Genomic DNA, 18769 nt, shown 5'->3' on the forward strand with positions numbered 1-18769 from the left:
GCAGGCCTTGTCTGTCACGAGGGCTGGCATCAAGCCTGGAACTTGACCCAAGCCTTTTATAAGACCAAAGACTAATTCCCCGAGCAAGGAGAGCAGTGCCAGGACTGGGGTTAGGACCCTGAAGTGCTGTAGTTGCCGGCTGAAAGCCAGATGGAGGGCAGAGGCTTGGCAAGATGGCCAGGCTTCTCCAAGGCTCTGGCGACCTGTGTCTGGGACCCACGTTTTGAAGCCCCCAGGTTTCTGTGTTCTGCACGTTTACACAGGCTTCACACCGAAAACTCTGTCATTTCAGCACAGTGGGTCCTGGCTACAGATAATGAAGAATCAGAACATCAAACAAAGCCCTTTCCTGGGGAGGCATGGACACCCTGAGGCAGTTTGGCTGGGTTTTTATTCTGGAACCTCGGCAAGCATTTAGGGAGCATGTGGCATGGGGCCAGCCCTGCGTTCAAACCCTTGAAGTCACCTGGCAGCCCACCCCTAGCCCCTGTCACACACACAAGGAAGGTGAGGCTGGAAAGGCTGATAACTTGCTGACTAAGGTTGCCAGTCGGGGTGGAGAGGAGAGCCAGCCTGGGTCCAGAGGCCTCTTTCATAAATCTGGGACTTCTACTGATGGAGGGCCTAGAGCGGGGACCCCTCCCCCCACAGCATCATGCACGTGTGGGGCCTGATTCTCCCTCGTGGGGGCCACTCTGGGCATCATGGGATGCTGGCCACCACCCACTAGCACCTGCTCCCCACTGCCTGGCTGTGACAACCAGCCGTGTCTCCTGTCGTGGCCAAGCGTGGGATCGGGGGGCCTTCCTGGCTCGTGGTTGAGAGCGATGCTCTGGAGGGGCCCCTCCTTGTTACTCTCCACCGAGCTCCCCACCACCTCCCTTCCCACACACATGGACGGGGGCCCAGAGCGGGCTGGCTGCGTGCTCTCCCGGGCCGTGCCACTCTCGTGGGCTCCCTGAGGGCGGTGTGGTGCTTGGTCTCCAGCATCCGAAAGTCTTTAGGAAGCTGGGAGCCACACAGTTGGGAGAGATGAGCATCCCTGGGCAGAGCTCCCTGCAGCCTGAGTGTGAAATGCCAGGGCGAGGCGGGGGAGGGGGGAGAGGGGGGAGCAGGGGGAGAGCTGGGGGAAGGGCAGGGTCGGGGGGGGGAGCAGGGGGAGAGGTGGGGGGGCGGGGTGGGACGGGCCTCCTGGGCTGGGGACGGAGGGGGAAGTGCTTGGGCTTCCTCTTAAGGGCAAGGGGCCCTGAGGGTTTAGGTTGGACTTGTGCTCCTGGGTGGCACACAGGACAAAGACCGGGGACACTGCAGAAGCCATGATGATGACCTGGGCAAGACTGGGGCCCCATTGATGGGAGGCGCTGGAGTCACCTGGGAGCTGCCCAGTCCAGAGCTTAGATCAGAGGCCCTGGAAGCCCCCGCTTAGCTGCCTGAGCTGCAGACCGTGGGGAGAGGGCCTGAGCCCAGGGAGCTGCACCTGACCTCGCATCCCACAGAGCTGGCGGCAGAGCGGAGACAGCTGGAGGATGGGCCACAGGGCTGGAATGATAGGCCAGTGACTGGGGTGCGACAGGCCTGCATGGCCTGAGATCCTGAGGGCCCCGGGTGTGTGAAGAGAGCCAGGTGGGGTCTGCCTCTGGGAGTGTCTTGCCCTTTGGGGCTCTGACCCCTGTGGGTGGGACGCCCGTGTTGTCTCGTTAGTCCTCACAGCGACTCAGGGAAGGAAGAAGGGGCTGGGCCCAGGCTGGTGCAGTCACCTGTTTCAGCCACCGTCAAGGCCAAGGGGTGTCAGGGCCCTGGTTCCAGCCAGTGGGCTCAGCACCCCCGGGTGCATCTAGACAGCCAGGACTTGCTGGGACCTGTGCCAGACTCAGCCAGGAGGCCAGATGATCGAATATCCCAGAAGGTTGGCGCCCACTGGCAGCCCATTTAGATGGACTAGCACAGCTGCGACCCCCGGTGGGGCTTTTTGAAGATGCCCGGGGCCCGTCAGCAGCAAGGGCTGCCTGGCACACGGCCGCCCCGCCAGTGAATCAGCTGGAAGGCGGGGCTGGTGGCAGAGAAGAGAAGAGTGCTTCTGATGACTTATTTATTTGTGTTTTTTCTGGAGGAACAGAAGAGTCTGTTTGGGTTCTGGCTGCCTGGCAGGGAGGCGGGCAGAGCGAGGGAAGCCCAAGCCCACCGCTATGGTGAGATGCCACTTGCAGCCACTCGGGCGGAGGCCCTGGTGTTCAGGATGGCCCCTCGCACCTTCCCACACCAGGTTCTGGCCAGGACACTAGCAGCAGTGACCACCCGGGGCCCCGAACAAGCAGCAGCAGCATCTGTCCAGGGCACGGGGTGGGACATGGGGGACGTGGGGCAGTGGTCAGCTCTCTCTGGGGGGGGGGGACATGTCTCTGGCAGAGGTGGCATGGACCAGAGTCTTGAGCAGTGCGTGGGCGTCCCTTCTCCAGGGAGATGGGCTGAGGCAGGAATTCTCAGAAGACAGAGGAGTCCTCAGGCCTCAAAGTGGTCGGTTTTTTAAAAAAATTTTTATTCTTTCACTTTTTAGGGCCACACCCGCGGCATATGGAGGTTCCCAGGCTAGGGGTCCAATCGGAGCTACAGCTGCCGGCCTACACCCCAGCCACAGCAACGGGGGATCCAAGCCACATCTGTGATGTACACCACAGCCCATAGCAATGTCAGATCCTTAACCCACTGAGCGAGGCCAGAGATCGAACCCACATCCTCTTGGATACTAGTCAGGTTCATTACCGCTGAGCCACAGAGGGAACTCTAAGACCTAAAAGTAGAAAGTGCTCGGAGGTCCCATCGTGACTCAGCAGGTTAAGAACCCGACTAGTATCCATGAGGATTCGGGTTCGATCCCTGGCCTCCCTCAGTGGGTACAATATCCCACGTTGCCGTGGCTGGGGTGTAAGCTGGCAGCTGCAGCTCCAATTTGACCCTTAGCCCGGGAACTGCCATATGCCATGGGTGTGGCCCTAAAAAGACAAAAAAACAAAAACAAAAACAAAAACAAACGTGAAAGGGCTGGATTGTCATATTCTTGCCCACAGTGAAACCGCTTTCCTCCAAAGGTGCGTTCCCTCCAGGCTTGGGGACTTGAGAATCCCAGTGCCGGGGTCTCCGCCACCTGGCCCCGTCCTGTGGGCCTTACTTCACCAGCAAGCACATTTCGGGGTCTGAATTGGGCCCGAAGTTTCTGGATGTTCTTGCTGCCCTGTTAGGCATACAACCTACCTCCCCACGGTCAGCCTGGTGAAGCTAAAGAGGCTAGAATCCATGAGGTTTCCTAATCTGAATACAGCCACCAAGCCAGGGAAGGGACACATGAACACTGAGCATTTTCTGGAACACAAGGGGCCTGTGTTGTACTAACGCCCTTGACCTGAGCAGAGGTGTTATCTTTGAAGACGCTCCTGCTGTGGCCTCTTCGCACCAGGGCTGAAGCTGAGAGACGGGGGGCGCGTGCCCTAAGTCACACAGTTTGTGTCACCCCAACTCCTAGCAACACCAGAATGTTCATCCACTGAGTGAAGCCAGGGATGGAACCCGCATCCTCATGGATGCTCGTCAGGTTCATTACCACTGAGCCACAGTGGGAACTCCCACAGAGAGGGAATTTGCCCGCCTAGGACTTGAATCCACACAGGCCTGACCTCTTGGGGCAGGAATTTCGTCACCAGGCTTATCAGCTTGTCACAGTGACCCATGGCCCGCCCCTTGAGCGGGCTCCGTGCTCAGCTATTTTAGGTGATGTCGGCTGAGGGGCCTTGAACTCTGCCGCCAGGGTTCTGACACAGCGGCCTCACCTCCCCCATCCTCATTGCAACTGCCCCTGGGTGGTGACGGGACTTGCACACAGCCTCCGCCAGCTCACAGACCTGCTCCTGTCCCCGAAAGGTGTTCAGCGAGGTTTTGCCAAAAGAGAAGGTTTTGTTCCTCGCTTGGGAAGCTCCAAAAAGAATCTGAATCAGTAAATATTTTGGAAGATACTGAGAAATTGCTATCTGTGGCTTTGGCTGGCTTCACATCGTGCCCCATAGCACAGCCTGTTTTATCTTCTGCCCTTTGTAAAACACACACACACACACACACACACACACACACTCTCTCTCAGCAAAACGCCCCTGCGTCTGGATGAAATTAATTTCCAGATAACATTTTTCAATTAAATTAAAAAAATCCGGAATGCTTCCAGCCAGCCAACCATGGAGAGCACGCCCTGAAGGGCCCGGGCGCTGCCTGGGGACCGCATCCGTGGCCCAGGCGTCCTAGCCGGCCGCCACCTCCAGGATGGCCTCCTTCGCAAGGGAGAGAGTCTGCGAAGGTGGCACCTCCTGCGGGTGTGCCCCTCCCTTCCCCGAGCTGGGTGGGTGTCGGGGGGCAATGCGATCATGCTACCCTCCCCCTATGCCAGTTAGAGCCAGGTGGCTGCAGAGGCACACGTGATGACAATGACACATGCGTGGGATGCTCTTGGTGAGGGGTGGGGAGGTTGGGACCCGATGTCCGTTCCTGGTACAGGGTGAGCCAGGGCCAGGGCAGCCACGCATATGTGGGGAATCCCCACCCAGACAGCTGTCTTAGACTTGACCTTGAGATTCCACCGCCCCCCACCCCGTTCAGCAGATGCTGAGGTCAGATGGCCCTGCCGTTTAATCCCAGTGTGGCCACTCCCCAGCTCTGTAGCCTTTGGCCAGTGACTTTGCCTCTCTGGGCCTCATTTCATCATCTGTAAGTGAGGAAAACTGGCCCCTAATACACAGTGTTGTTGCAAAAATTTTGAAATGCAGGGCAGTGGTGTGTTGTGGTTGCTCGTATCACCGTGAACTCTGAGTGTGTGCCTAGTGAAGATAAAATCTAGGGAAAAAGTTGTTAACATCAAGGCTGCCATTGTCACCAGCTCTGAATAAGCACTCAGTATCTGTTAGCATAAGGGACACAGGGAGTAGCTTGGCACACAAAGATAAGTTGAGCCGGGACCCTAGCTTCAAGGAGCTCTGATCTCAAGATGCACACAGTCCTGCAAGACAGCAAAGACAACACAGTGTGTTCTGGGAAGCCCAATGGCGTTGGGAGCCCACTGGAGGGATTGGACTTAACACAGGACATCCAGGAAGGCTTCCTGGAGGAGGTGATAGCTACACTAAGACATGGAGGCAGGGCCGGCTGTGAGCACAGGAGGGAGGGAGCAGCTTCCAGGCAGAGGAGAAGCATAGGCAGAAGCCTGGAGGTGGCTTATCTGCCCAGAGAACATGACACCTGCCTTAGGCAGTGTGGTGCAGGGGTTAGGATTGGGGGCTCTGGGGCTGGACTGCAGAGTTCGAATCCTGGCTCTGCCGCCTGATGACTAGACGCTCTTAATTCTTCTGAGCCTTGGATTCCATCTCTGGAATGGGGATGAAAGCAGTAATACTTGCTTCCCGGTCTATTTCTCGAGTGTGGAACGGGCTGAGATGTGTAAAGCGTTTAGAGCGATGCCCAGCAGCTGTGTCTTTGTTGCTGTTATTTCTCAGTCCTGGTGGTTTAGTCCAGCTCCCCACCCCCACCCCCGCCAGCATCGCAGACTCTCTCTCTCTGTGGGGCAGCTTCTGCAAACAGCTGCCCCTGCCTCTCCCTCCCTGCCCCCCTCCCTCAGCCCCCGCGGCTGCTGCCATGGAAACCACCCAGGAAAAGCTGGATGCTTGGAGCAGCTCTGTGGGGGCTACAGGGGAGGCTGGAGAGAGGGTGCTGGGGGAGCAGGCGTGCCGGTGGCTGGAGCCAGGGCCTCCTCCTCTGTCCACGTGGACTCCTGCCTCGGCATGCCAGACGGGGCTGCCGGCCTCTGGTCCCTGGCAGGAATTCTTATCCAGATTGTCCAGGCAGAGCTAGCTTCCCCTAAAGCAGCTGGCTATCAGTCCTCCACACCTTAGTATGAACGAGCCCCTGGGATGGCTGTGGGCCCCATGGAGGTAGTGGCTAGAGATGGAGCTGCAGGAGGGATCAAAGATGCCTTGATGCAGAATTGCTGGGCTACTCATTCCATGAGCAGATACTGAGCCCCAAGCACCTGCCAGTGTCTGCTCCATACAAGGTGCCCCAGCCTTCACGTAAGGAGGGAAGGTATCCAGGCAGAGGGCAGGGTGAGCGAATGTCAGCAGCTCTGCCTGGGCCCAGCCCTGGTAGGGGGCGGGAGGACCCCGAGGGGAGCAGCCCCCTCCCCCACCACGGCAGAGGTCAAGGTCAGGCAGTGCTCAGGGGTGAACCAAGCTGGGAAGATCCAGAGTCTGGAAACTGAACCCAAGTGGGACCTCACATCATCTCTTCCAGGCCCAGAGACACACAGGGGGCCTCCCAGGCCACACAGCCGAGTTGGGCCCAGGACAAACCAGAGCCAGGCCTCCCGGCTCGGGCCCATGCTCCCTGGCTTCAGACAGCAGACAGAGGGGCCCGCGGTGGGGACCCAGGACACCAAAGGACCCCTGTCTGGTGGCAGCCAGGGCGGGCCCCTCCCAGTGGGATGTAGGGCTGTGCCGCTGGGTAGAGCCTCCCTCTGGCCACCCGCCAGCGCACACGCCCCTGAGCAGATGCCCGCAGTGGGGCGCAGATGGAGGCGGCATTTGTGGGATTAATAAATCGGTCCCCTTAAACTGCCGCAGTCCTGGGCAAGCACTGTTGGGGGCTCAGCGGCCCCAGCGGCAATGGCAAAGCGGGGGAAACGGCCCTTCCTGGGCCCCGGGGGAGACTCAGACCCTGGCCTGGGCGGGAAGATGAACATGGGCCCTGACAGCTTGGCCCCGGGGGGGCAGGGTGGGTTTGGGCCTGACCCAGCCATATGGAGGGCAGTGTGCCTGGAGGGCTTCCTGGAGGAGGCAGTCTCCGAGAGGTGGTGGTAGGACTCAGGTGGGGAGGAAGGCGGCAGGGAACAGAAAAGGCTGGCCTGGCCGGCAGCACAGCCTGTGCAAAGGCCGGGGGTCCGAGCGAGCTCCTTAGGGGCCATGGGCCTTCGCAGCTCTAGACCTGCCATCACCTCTACTTCTGGAGGGTGGCTAGTCCCCCGCGGAAGTGCAGGGTGAGGGAGAAAGAGAATCGACATCAGGGGTCCCCGAGACCCCCAGCCGCGCAGTCTGGTGGTGCTTGGTGAAGAGGCCTGAGTTGGGGAGCGATGGGGGGGGCTCTGAAGGCATGTGGCTGGTGGAGCAGAAGGGACCAGAGTCAGGGGCGTGGGGAGGGCAGCGGAGCCGATGCTGAGTGTCCTGGGCTTCTGAGAGAGGAGGCGAGATGAAGCAGGCTGGAAGGGAGCCGGCCGCAGGTGGGGAGCACACCAGCTGGGTTCCCGCAGAACTCGGGGGTGTGAGGTGGCCTGGTGTGGGTGCTGATGGGTGGGGGTTTACCGCTCTGGAGCGTGGGTCAGTTTATCTTAAGACGACAGACTTCCAGCATTTGCTCTGGGTCCAGGAAGATGGGGGCGGGGGAGCTGATGGGGGAGGGGAGGAGGTGATGAGGGGTGCCTCCTGGGTGGCAGGAACAGCATAGCAAAGGGCAGGAGGGTGGACCGACCTGGGGCACCCACGGGAGACAGCTGGGAGGAGGACCATGTGGGAGGGGGCAGGAGGGTGAGAGTAGGGGCTGCTACTTCCTGAGCCAAGCCAAAAATTCCTTCCAAAGAGTTGTTTTTGTTGTTGTCTTTTTAGGGCCGCACCTGCAGCATATGGAAATTCCCAGGCTCGGGGTCCAATCAGAGCTGTAGCTGCTGGTCTACACCACAGCCACAGCAACACCAGATCTGAGCCGCCTCTGCGACCTACACCACAGCTCACGGCAATGCCGGATCCTTAACCCGCTGAGCGAGGCCAGGGATCGAACCCTCAACCTCATGGTTCCTAGTCGGATTTGCTTCCCCTGCACCACAAAGGGAACTCCCCCTTCCAAAGGGTTTAACAGTGTATGTGGTGGGGGGGGCGCCGAGGGGAGGGAAGCCCCCCGGGAGCCCCACCCAAGGACCTGGGGTCCTGGAGGGGTAGTCAGGTGGGATGGGCTCAGGGCCATGGGTTCCAGGGATCTAGGGGGAGGCCGAGAGGCAGGTGGGACAGAGGCAGTGGGGGTGGGGAGCGAGCATGAGGAGAGGGAACCCAGACTCCTTGCCCGGGGCGGGGGGGGGCTCGCCACCCCTCCCCTCTGAGACCCCGAAATGGCTCCCGTGTTCCGTTTTCTAATCCACCCCACTGGTTAACTCGGGCCCAGCGGAGTCACTGTCGCGGCCTCTCAGCCTCTCTCTGTTTTCCCCCAGCAACTACACCGCCTTGCTGGGAGTGTGGATCTACGGCTTTTTTGTGCTGATGCTGCTGGTTCTGGATCTTTTGTATTACTCGGCCATGAACTACGACATTTGCAAGGTCTACCTGGCACGGTGGGGCATCCATGGACGGTGGATGAAACAGGACCCCCGGCGATGGGGGAACCCGGCCCGGGCCCCTCGGCCAGGACAGCCGGCCCCGCAGCCCCAACCTCCTCCGGGCCCCCTGCCGCAAGCGCCCCAGGCCGTGCACACGCTCCAGAGAGACAGCCACAGCCCACCGCTGATGGCCTTCCAGAGTTCCTCTGCCTGGTGAGTGGCTGCGATCGCTTGTCTTTGGTGAGCTTGGAAAATACCAGGTCATTATTGCTGCTCGGTTTGGCTCATCAATTACCGGATTATGTGCTTATCTCATTTGCCGGGAAAAATTTCAAGTTGCATATGGTAACAACAGCGTGTGCCTGGACAGCAGAGTCTAAATGAAAGGTTGAAATGGAGCTTTAGAAACAAAAGCTTGCCAGTTTTTATTTTCCTTAGAATTCTGGTGTGAGTGAACTGTTGCCACTGAGCGTGAAATGGCATTGTGAGTTTCCTGGCTGCCAAGGCAAAAAGGGAAATTGGATGGCTTTCCAGGTTTTCACAGTCTGGTCAGAGGAAGCGAACTGGTCTGTCAGGGGCTGGGAGGGAAGCTTTTTTCCACATGAAGTTAGGAAATAAGCATATTACTGGGTCCCACTGAGCACAGAAGTGAGGCGATGCAGGCAGGCTGCTCAGTGGTGGCTCATGGGAGGGAAGGAAGCTGGCAAGGAAGGTGGGATCTCAGTTGGCCTTATAGGGTGGCCACTCCGGCAGAGCCAGTTACCCTGCCCCAGGGGCGAGTTTATGGCTTCCTCTACGGTGCCTCTCCAGTCTGTCCGTCTCTAGTCTGATGGGAGCTGGGGAATAACCTGACCTGGGGGTCCCGGGACAGTGCGGGCTCTGTGCATTTTGGAGCAGGAGCCACTGCGCAGCTGGCCCACACTAAGGACAGGCTTCAGCCCCTGGCAGGTGCAAGGCTGAGCACAGATGCCCACATCCAGGGCTCGGTGTGGGGTCCAGGTGCCCTGTGGGGGCTGAGCTGCCGCCCTGGGCACACAAGACATGGGGCACGTCAGCCCGGGGCATCACCCTACCGAGCCCAGCCTGCAAGATCCAGGTGCAAAAACCTGCAGCAGGGATCACTGCCAAGTCCATGAGCTCTGCAGGCAACCCAACCCAGGTTCAAGTCCCAGCTTGGCCAGTTACCAGCTCCGTCACTTCAAGCAAGTTCCTTCACCCGCTCAACCTCCATCCTTGTGAGGGAGTGGAGAGTCTGCATGTCCACTCCCCCTGCCCCGGTTATCCTGGGGATCAAATGCAATTCCCGGCACATAGTAGGTGCTCAGTTGACCGCTGCTACCTCCTTGCTGGAGATGCAGCCAAGCTAGTTCCTGATCATTTAAGTAGCTCATGCAGGGTGACCTTTTCCATAATGAATAACTTAAATAATTAATAAGAGACACTTAAATCAGCCTGTGCTTACTGGTCCAATAAGTGCCCCGTCCGTCACGCAGGGGACAAAGACAAAGCCTTGTTCAGCTCAGCTCTGTTTGCCAAACGTGCGCGAGCAGGTCCTCTCGCGGGGGCGGGGTGGCGAGCCAGGCTCCTGGTGGCGTGGAGGTGATGGCTGCAGAAGAGGCGGGTCTCCATCCAGAGGCGTGGGAGGTGACACACAAGCCCACCCAAAGCGTCAGCCCCAAAGTGAAACAGCTGCTGGTCCAGCCCCAAAGCTGGGGTTTCCCAAAGAGCGCGGCTCTTGGAGCAGACACCCCTGGGCCGGTTGTCAGCCTCAATGCCCGGGTCTCAGCCAGGAAGCTCTGAGGGTAATACTGTAGGCACCAAACTTTGAGAACCACTGGAAAAATGTCTCTCGCAGATGCCACGTGCTTTGAGAGCTGAAGCTACCATGTCAACAGAGGTGTCCCTCTCCACCCCCCTTGCTGTGTCCTTGGCAGTGATTCGAGCCAGCCTCTCTGGGGTGTTTGCCTTCCTGCCTGCAGAATCCAGGGCGGTGAGGTTTGTTCCGAGTCGCTGGGTCCAGTCCCTTGCTGTTAACCCTCACCTGCCTCTGCCGTCTCCCCCTTTCCACACTGCACAATTGTGCACCTACTGTGTGCCAGGCGCCGTGCTGTGCACTCCAGGTGGGGTTCAAAGACATCTGCCGTGGAGCAGAAAGGGCGCGCCAAGCTTGATGGGCTGGTCCCTGCAGCCTGGGTTCATGGCTTCGGGAGAGGCTGAGCTCCCAGGCGTCTGCGTCGTGTTGGAGCGCAGCGCCTGCTGGTTCCCCTCTCTGCACGACCAAGTGAGCGTTCCCTGGAGACCTGCGGGGATGGGACGTGTGCTGGGGGTTCCCAGGGTGCCGCCCAGCTCCGTTCTGCCTTCCACTGGCGGTGACCTTGGGTCGGGGGCTTCCTGCTTGGGCTTCCGTGTACGCCCGAGGGGAGAAGGGATGGACTTTGGGAATACGGTCAGGCGGGCGGCCGACCTTCCTGGTGCTGGCCTCCTGCTGGGTGCCCTGCTCCCAGCAGCGCCTACTGAGCACTTGTTGTGTCCTGAGTGGCGTTTGCACCCTGCCAAGAAGCTTTCCCGAGGTGACAAGCCAGTATGGTCAGGATGTGATGGGGGCTCCAGCCCCCCTACCCACTGGCCCTAGCATCCGCCCCCTCCCCCAGGCTCGCAGGAATCCCTGCGCCTCCCGTGTGCTGTCTTCTGTTACATTGTTCAACTGGGCTAAAGTTTCCCCGAGCAGCCCCCACCCCTCCTGGCTCTGTGCTGGGGGTGAGGGACACAGCGACCGTGGGGCCCAGGAAGACGTGGGCAATTTCATCCAATGAAGGGACACAGCCCGAGGGAGGCACCGGCGGGTGAGGGGCACAGCCGGACGGTGCGGGGCAGTCTGAGGTCACACAAGCCTTGCCTTGGGGACAGAAGGGGAGAGGGTGGCAGAAAGCCACCCAGCCAGGCAGGTGGATGGCCTCCCCACGGGGCGGGGGGTGTGGTCACGGGGTGGCGTTGAAGTGGGGGGAGGGGGGCTGGAAATCTGGCAATCGAGGAGCAGGAGGGGCTGGAATCACTGTTTCTCCCCGAAGAAGCACTGGAGTCTGGGCTGCTTTGTGGGTCTTCTGAACCCCCACGTTTGGGCATGTGTCAGCACTTTGCTAGGGCATCACTGAGATGCCACCTCTCCAGCGGATGGCATCAGCTGCATCCCAGGCGTGCATGTGTGTGTGTCCCCTTTCATCTCCAGAAGTCCTCAGCCTTTGTGGCCTCTGTGGCTTTCTCCCCACCCCCATCCCGCCTCAGAATCACGTGGGTGACCCCAGCCTCTCCAGCTCCCAGGGGCTTCTCCAGCCCTGACCCACAGCCCAGCCTCTCCGCCCCCAGGGAGCAGGACCGGAGCGCTTCATCTGGGAAGAGGGGCCGAGGGGGAAGCAGGTTGCAGGTGCACTCGACACCGGGGTCCCCAAAGTCCCCACCACGAGGTCACTCCTCTTCTAGGCCCCACACACATGCCTGTTCTGAGCCCTCATTTGGGGGTGGGGGACTCTCAAGGCACAATCCAGCCCTGGACGACTCCTGGGGACACTGAGGCAGGAAGCTTATCCCAGGTGCCCCAAGGGGAGGCCCATAGGTGCTGCAGCTGCCTGGTTGGTGGCCGGGAGCAGGCGCTGGACCTGGAGGCAGGGTCGTGGACCAGGCTGAGCCTCGGTGCTGACAGCTGAGTCCCTGCAGAGCTGGGCACCTGGCAGGGCTCAGCGAACACTCAGAAACCCACCGAGGAGGCTGTGAGAGCTGCTCCCCCCAGCTCCCCAGACAGCGGGCATCCACTCAGTGTCAGGTGCTCAGGGCACAGTGGCACAAAGAGGAACAGGATGGGGTGACAGGGTGGAGAAGGGGGTCACAGTCGCTGAGTGCTGGCTGCGTACCGGGCACCTGCCACGGGCTGCGTCAGTGGAGTCAGCACCAATCCGGCCCTAAAGTCATGACTCTTAGTTGGTTATTTTTCGTGTTCGCATTACCATCGTGCCATAGGAAGCACAACCGTTTGGGGAGGAATCCGATGGCTCAGGTTCAAAGCCCACCTGGGACACGTGCAGGCCCTGTGACCTCGGACAAGCCATTCCACCGGCCCGTGCCTCCGTTTCCCCACGTACCTAGCAGGGGTTGTTGTCATCCTGAGAATTAAGTGGGCCAGTCCTTGTCAAGGTCCTGGCTGGCACCTAGCCCCCGAGTGGTGGTGACTCTTAAGGTCATTTCACCTATAGCTCTTCCAGAGTTGACAGGGCGAGCAGAAGCAGCATGTCCCTGCACGGGCCACCCCACGTGCTGCGCAGACCAGCCACACACCCTGGTTCATCTCCCATCTGCCCTGTGGGGTTGGGGTGTGGAGCCCCATTTTCAGATGTGGAAAGAGGGGGGCTCAGGGGAATTTGTTGACTCGCCCATGTCAGCCAGCAAAGGGAAGACCAAGGCAGGGCCCCACCCCAGGGCCAGCAGCCCCTCTGCTGGAGGGGGCGCTCATAGGGCTGCTGGAGAGGTGGCCTTGTCCACGGGAGGAGGGAGCAGCCTCTTGGTCAGAATCTCTGAGGCAGCCCCCAAGCTGCCACTAAAAAAGCAATATTGGAGGCCGAGCATCAGTGGTGCCGCATTTCAGGGCAGCCCTGCCTCTGTGGTCCCCGCAGACACAGCTCCATCCGTCTCCATCCCCAGAAATGCCATTTCCTTGCTGCCTGGCGAGGCCCCAGTTGCATCACCACGTGGGCTGGCACTAGGGTGCCCCCGCCTTGGACCCCCACAGTCACTGCGTCACAGACTCGGCCTGGATCCGGTGGGGGGGGGGCAGTGTCCTTTGGGCACAGCAGGTGCACAGCCCCCCTTCAATCACCTTCGCAGGGAAGCTGGCTTTCCCTTCCTCGGACTGCAAAGTTTTCTGCTAAAATCCCACTGCTGGCTCAGTCTCCCCTAGTGGCCCCATGCCCCCAGCTTGTTTCCTTCTGAAAAGCGGTGACACGTGCCCTGGTTTTTTACCCATAATGTCTCCCCTGCCCACCTGCCACGCTCTGTTTTTCTCCCGAGCGAGCGTTTCACCTTGACCTTTCTCGCATGCGTGCAGGCTCACAGGCGGCAGGGGGGCAATTCCGGGCTGAGTGCCTCCTTCCTGCCGCCCTCCCCTGGCCCTCCCCCCCGCATCCGTTCCCACATTCAGCCAACACTCCCCCAGCCCCTGCCCTCACCCACGGCCCGCACACCACTCCACCTGGCTCTTTTTGCCCCAGCTCGGGGTCTACCTCCTAACAAATCACATCCTTATTATTGTGCGATGGTTGCTGGCCTCCCTCCGGCTGAAACCTACCCCCACCCCCCCGCAGGTGTCTGGTCTCTGGTGTTCAGGGCACTTAGCAGGTGCTCAGCAGATGCTGTTTGGTTGACGCAGCAGCAGAACTGGAGCTGCCCCTGAGGCATCACCCTAACCTGTGTGCTTTGTTGCCAGTGCCCTCCCCGGGGATGTAGCGGGGCTAAAGGAGGAAAGGGGGGCAGCTAGGGAGGCTGCAGGCACCACCCAGGCTCCTCGCTGCAGCTGTGGAGAGCAGGGTCCCTGAAATGCGGTATCACCCCTACTGCCCTGTCATTATCCTGCACATGTGCGTCGCTGTCACTGTTACAGGCCCAGAGAGCAAGCAGGGGCTCAAGGTCAGCCACACCAGGCTTTGAATCCCATCTTGGCTCCCGAAGACCTCTCCGAGCCTCAGTTTCCTCATCTGTAAAATGGGTACAGTTGCAACCTGACCTCACAGTGCAGTCATGAGGACGAGAGGAGGTTCATGGCTGCCCTCCCAGGACCCCAGTCTCCTATTGTCCCTGCCTCGCTCCCTCTGGTTCATCCCACCTCCCCAACCCCTTGGAGGACTTCAGTTCCTGGCCTGGCTCCCACAGCCCTCCCCAGCCACCCCGCTGTCTCTGAAGCCTCAGGCTACCTCTCACCTCCTTCTAAGAGGCGCAGGAGCAAGTGGAGCGCTGGGGCCATAGCTAAACACTTACTGGACACCCCCCTCATCATTATTTTCCTTGGCCCTTGTAACTCCCACCCTGGGAACTGAGTACCACAGCTTCTACCGTCTCCTTTAACAGATGAGCAAACACAGGCCCAGAGAGGCTAAGTGACTTGCCCGCAGCCGCACAGTAAGTCCATGAACTTGAGCAGGGGTCTCCCTGGTGCAGGGTCTCTCAGAACCAAGTCCGACCCCGAGCCAGCCGCCAAGCCCCTGCTAACCTCGGAGCGCCTCCCGCCTCCCTCCTGCCTCGCACCTTCCACTTGAGGCCGGGCTTCCCTCCATCTCTGGCCAATTCACGCCTCCCTGCTTTTGCACACAGTCCTCTTCCCAGAATGCTCCTCTTCCACATCTCCCTGGGGAACTCCTATTCATCCTTCAAAACCTTCCCTGAGGTCAGGGGCCCTAGTCAGATCTAGAGGCCTGGTGGGGGGTGAGGGATGGGGTGGTGAATAGAGGAGAGGGCAGAGGCTGCTCACCCCCAGGCCTTCCCAAGGGAAATTCCTGACTTGGCCTGGAAAGAGGGGTGTTTGTGTATTTCAAACTGTAATGGGCATTCAATCCCCCCCGGGGCCTGATAAATTTGCGAATTCAAATGTGCATGGGCTGGGGTGGGCCTGGGACTCTGCATTTGTAGACCAGCTCCCGGGAGATGCTGGTGCTCCCCCAGATGCTGGTCTGGGAACCAGCCGTTGACTGGAGGACAGTGCCTGGGCCTTTCGAGTGGGAGCTTCTTTCTCCAGGACAGGCTGCCTGCCTTCAGGGCTCAGATTGGCAGAAGGAGCCCAGGGGCCTGGGGGGCTGGCTCTGGAGTCCAGGGGGGACAGTGAATATCCTGACCCCATGGCAAGAGGGGAGAAGCTTCCCCTCCCCTCCCCTGTCCACCTGGCCAGCCAAGAAAGCCTCTAGTTCAGGAGGGGCTCGGGTTTGCACGGAAAGCATCCCAGCACATGGGGAACAACCACAGTAGCACGAAGGGCGCAGGGGACCCAGGAGAGCCCTCAGGGAACTGCAGGGGAGGGCGGCATCCGGGCAGGCTTCCCGGAGGAGGAGGCAACAGCGTTGCGCAGGCCTGGGGAGGTGCGGGGAGGTCACCTGATTGGAACAAGGTGGAAGAGTCTCTCCAGACAGAGGGAGAGGCCTGGAAAAGGCCACGGCGAACCTTGAAGTCAGGCGACATTTACAGATTTCGTGGGGGCCAAGGAAGAGCCAGCCCCTCTTTCCTGACATTCGCTCTGGGTCCTCTCTCAGCCCATTGCCCCTCCCACTCACCTAGAACCCTCTCTAGCTCATTGGAGAACCCATTCATGCTTCCCCCTCCCCACAGGGTCCCCAGAGCTCCCTGGACCCCAGAACCTCCCCGCTGGTAGAGCTCGGATGTCCCTTTTTGCCTGGCTCTGTGGTCAGAGCCTCCGCTGTGTGGCTTCTGGAGGGAGGACTCCAGCCAACAGCAAAGAAATGCCAGGATATTAGGAGATAAAGGGAGAGGACCAGGTGTCTTCATTCCTTGGCGACACATCAGACACCGAGGAGGCCCCGTGATGGAATTGAGAAGGCACTGAGTGTCCTGAGTGGAGTTGGAGTTTCAGATGCTCGGGGCCTCCAGCTGGATCAGGACACTCTAGCCCCGTCCATCTCATCTCTGTCCTTCCCGCTGGGCCCTGGCTTCCTCCCACCCGGCCTAGTTTACGCGGGGAGACACCCCCAGTCCCCCACCAGTTCTTCCCGTTTTCATCACGTTCACGCAGCTTTGGTGAGGGTGTTTGCTCCTTAGCGCTGCCCCATGACCGGGGAGTACTGGGAGGGAGGAGGAATGACGAGCCCGGAGCAGAGGCCTCACCTGCTGTGTGTCCTCAGATGAGCTGCAGACCCTCTCGGAGTCTCAGCACCTCCTCTGGGCATTGGTGATGAGAGGTACAGGAGAGCACACAGAAGGGCCTGGCCTGGGGCTGAGCACACAGTAGGGCTTCAGGAGAGAGCGATGATCGAATTCCTGGGGGACATGCTCCCTCCCCTCCCAGCTGGCCCCTCCTTACCCCGGGGAGGGCACTCAGAGAGCCGGGCTTCTCAGTGGACCAGGGCTCAGGTGCTTGGCCAAGAGGGAACACGTAGGTTTGGTGCTGGGGAGCAAATCTAAAATAACAGCTACCCGAGTTCCTGCTGTGGCTCAGCAGGTGAAGCCCCAGTGCTGTCTCCCTGAGGATGTGGGTTCTATCCCCGGCCTAACTCAGTGGGTTCAGGATCTGGCGTTGCCACAAGCAGCCACGTAGGTCACAGATGCAGCTCGGATCCAGCTGCAGCTCCAACTGGATCCCTAGCCTGGGAACTTCCATATGCTGTAGGCATGGCCATAAAAATTAAATTAATTAATTTAATTAAATAATAGCAACCCTTGAGCACAGGTGCAGCCGGGCACCATGCCAGCGCTCAGGCAGGGCGCCCTGTGGTCCTGCCCCATCCCTGCTAGAACTAAGAACGAGGGTTTTCTCTGCTGGTTCAGTACCTCGCTCCCAAATCCTCATTTCGTGGATGAGGAAAGCAAGGCACAGAGAGGTTAGGTAACTGGTCCAAGGTCACCCAGCGGATCCCCCCGTAGACTCAGCATTTGAACCCAGGCAGTCTGCTCCAGCTGAGGCTGTCAGGGCGGGGTCTCCAGCCTGTCCTCAGCCGGGGAGCTGGACAGGAAAATCGGGGGAGGCAGGGGACAGAGATCGAGGGCTTCCGCATGGCCCTGAAGTCTTGGGCAGGAACCGGCTCCCTGCTGAAGGCTCCAGCCAGGGCAGGACTGAGGGCAGCGGGCAGGAGTCCAGTTCTGGTCCAGAGAGAAGGATGGGAGCCCACCTCCCCACTCCTGTCCTGGGCCAGGCCCTGCCTCGGGCACCTGGTCACACAGTCAGACTGACTCGAGGGCAGACAGTAGCCATGAGTGAGCAGGTCTGATGGAAGGGAGCCCAGAGGAGACACTGGCCCACGCTGGGCATCCAGGAGAGCTTCCTGGAGGAGGCGATGGCCAGAGTGATCTTCAAGGATGAGTAGGCGTTAGGTGAAGAAAGAAAGAAGAAAGAGAGAGAGAAAGAAAGAGAGAGGGAGGGAGGGAAGGAGAGAGAGAGAAAGAAAGGAGGAAAGGAAGAAAGAAGGAAGGAAAGAGGGAGGGTGGAAGGGTGTTGTTGGTAGGAGGAACCGCATATGCAAAGACCCGGAGGAGGGGTCAGGCCCTAGGGATCTCCATGGGGAGCGGTGTCCGGGAACAGAGAGCATCTCAGGCTTCTTTTCTCTGAGAGAATAATCAGGTTCTTTTTCTGGTGATATTACCCCCTTTACTGATAATATTCCACCAGAGGTCAGAAATGCTGCCCAGAAACTCCCTCAGGGCTCAGGGGGCCATAAACCCCAACAGGGACCCCCAGCCCGGCTCTCGATGGAAACAGCGTGGGGGCTCAGGACGCACCAGCCCCCAGGGTCCAGAAGAAGGGACCCGGCCACGTCCAAAGGGACCTGGGGCTGTGCCAGTGAATTTCCCACTCGTACCAAGGAGCAAATTGGGATCTTAGAGCAGAAGGGAAGGGGCGGGTGCTGTGGTCTGGAGGGGACGCCACGAGTCCAGAGTTCAAGTCCCATGTCTGCCCTCCGGGTCCTGCAGCCTGGGCAGTTGCTGCAGCATCTCGCCCTCTCCCCGCCCCCCCAAGGCCCCAGGTCATTGGAAAGGGGGGATGGGAGGCAGGGCCATTGGAGCCAGAGCCTCGGGGGTCCTTGTTGCTGGTCTTAATGGTAATTTCCCTGATTCACTACTCCGCCCGCCTCAGCCCTGCACCGAGGAGCTGTCACAGATTCCTTTCTTTTGAGGACGAATTTCCCATCGTAAGGTTGCCCTGCCCACTGGAGAACGTGCAAAGAGTGGACCAGGGGCACCAAACGCAGCCCATTCTCCCCCCCCCCCCACACACACACTCCCCCAGCAGCCTTCTCTTGTCATCAGCGCACGGTTCACTTTACAGTTGTTGCTTGGCACCTAAGATTGCGTGTCTTGGGTTTTAATTCAACGTTATGTCACGGCGAGCTGCCCGCATCATGAGGGGCTTTCGTAACCGCGCTGTAACGGCGGCGCTGATTGTCCGTGGAGACACGATGGTCCGTCATCATCCATGACCCACTTCTGTGTCTCGGGCCACCGGGGGGCTCCTGACCTCCCACCGGCACGGCTTCTCCTCCACCCTCAGAGCATCACTCTGGCTCATGCCCCAGGTCCCTCGGCCTCCAGGGCAGGAGGGTTTCCAGGTGTTGGTACGGAGGCCCCCTCCGTATCCCCACGCAGCTGAGTGCTGCCCAGTGATGGAGCCCGCGCTCCCTCTGGGGG

General features: G+C 59.9%; 1 protein-coding gene across 4 annotated transcripts in view; it reads left to right on the forward strand.

The window, feature by feature from the left end:
- KIAA1644 (KIAA1644 ortholog) overlaps nt 1–18769 on the forward strand; it is an 81898-nt gene that overhangs the window by 36803 nt on the left and 26326 nt on the right. For all 4 annotated transcript variants that reach the window (XM_013997474.2, XM_005663743.3, XM_021091400.1 and 1 more), the window contains exon 4: nt 8282–8599. In XM_013997474.2, coding sequence (XP_013852928.1) covers nt 8282–8599 — 318 coding nt within the window. The remainder of the gene's footprint in view (nt 1–8281; nt 8600–18769) is intronic.

Source organism: Sus scrofa, chromosome 5, assembly GCF_000003025.6.
Source record: "Sus scrofa isolate TJ Tabasco breed Duroc chromosome 5, Sscrofa11.1, whole genome shotgun sequence".
NCBI lineage: Eukaryota > Metazoa > Chordata > Mammalia > Artiodactyla > Suidae > Sus > Sus scrofa.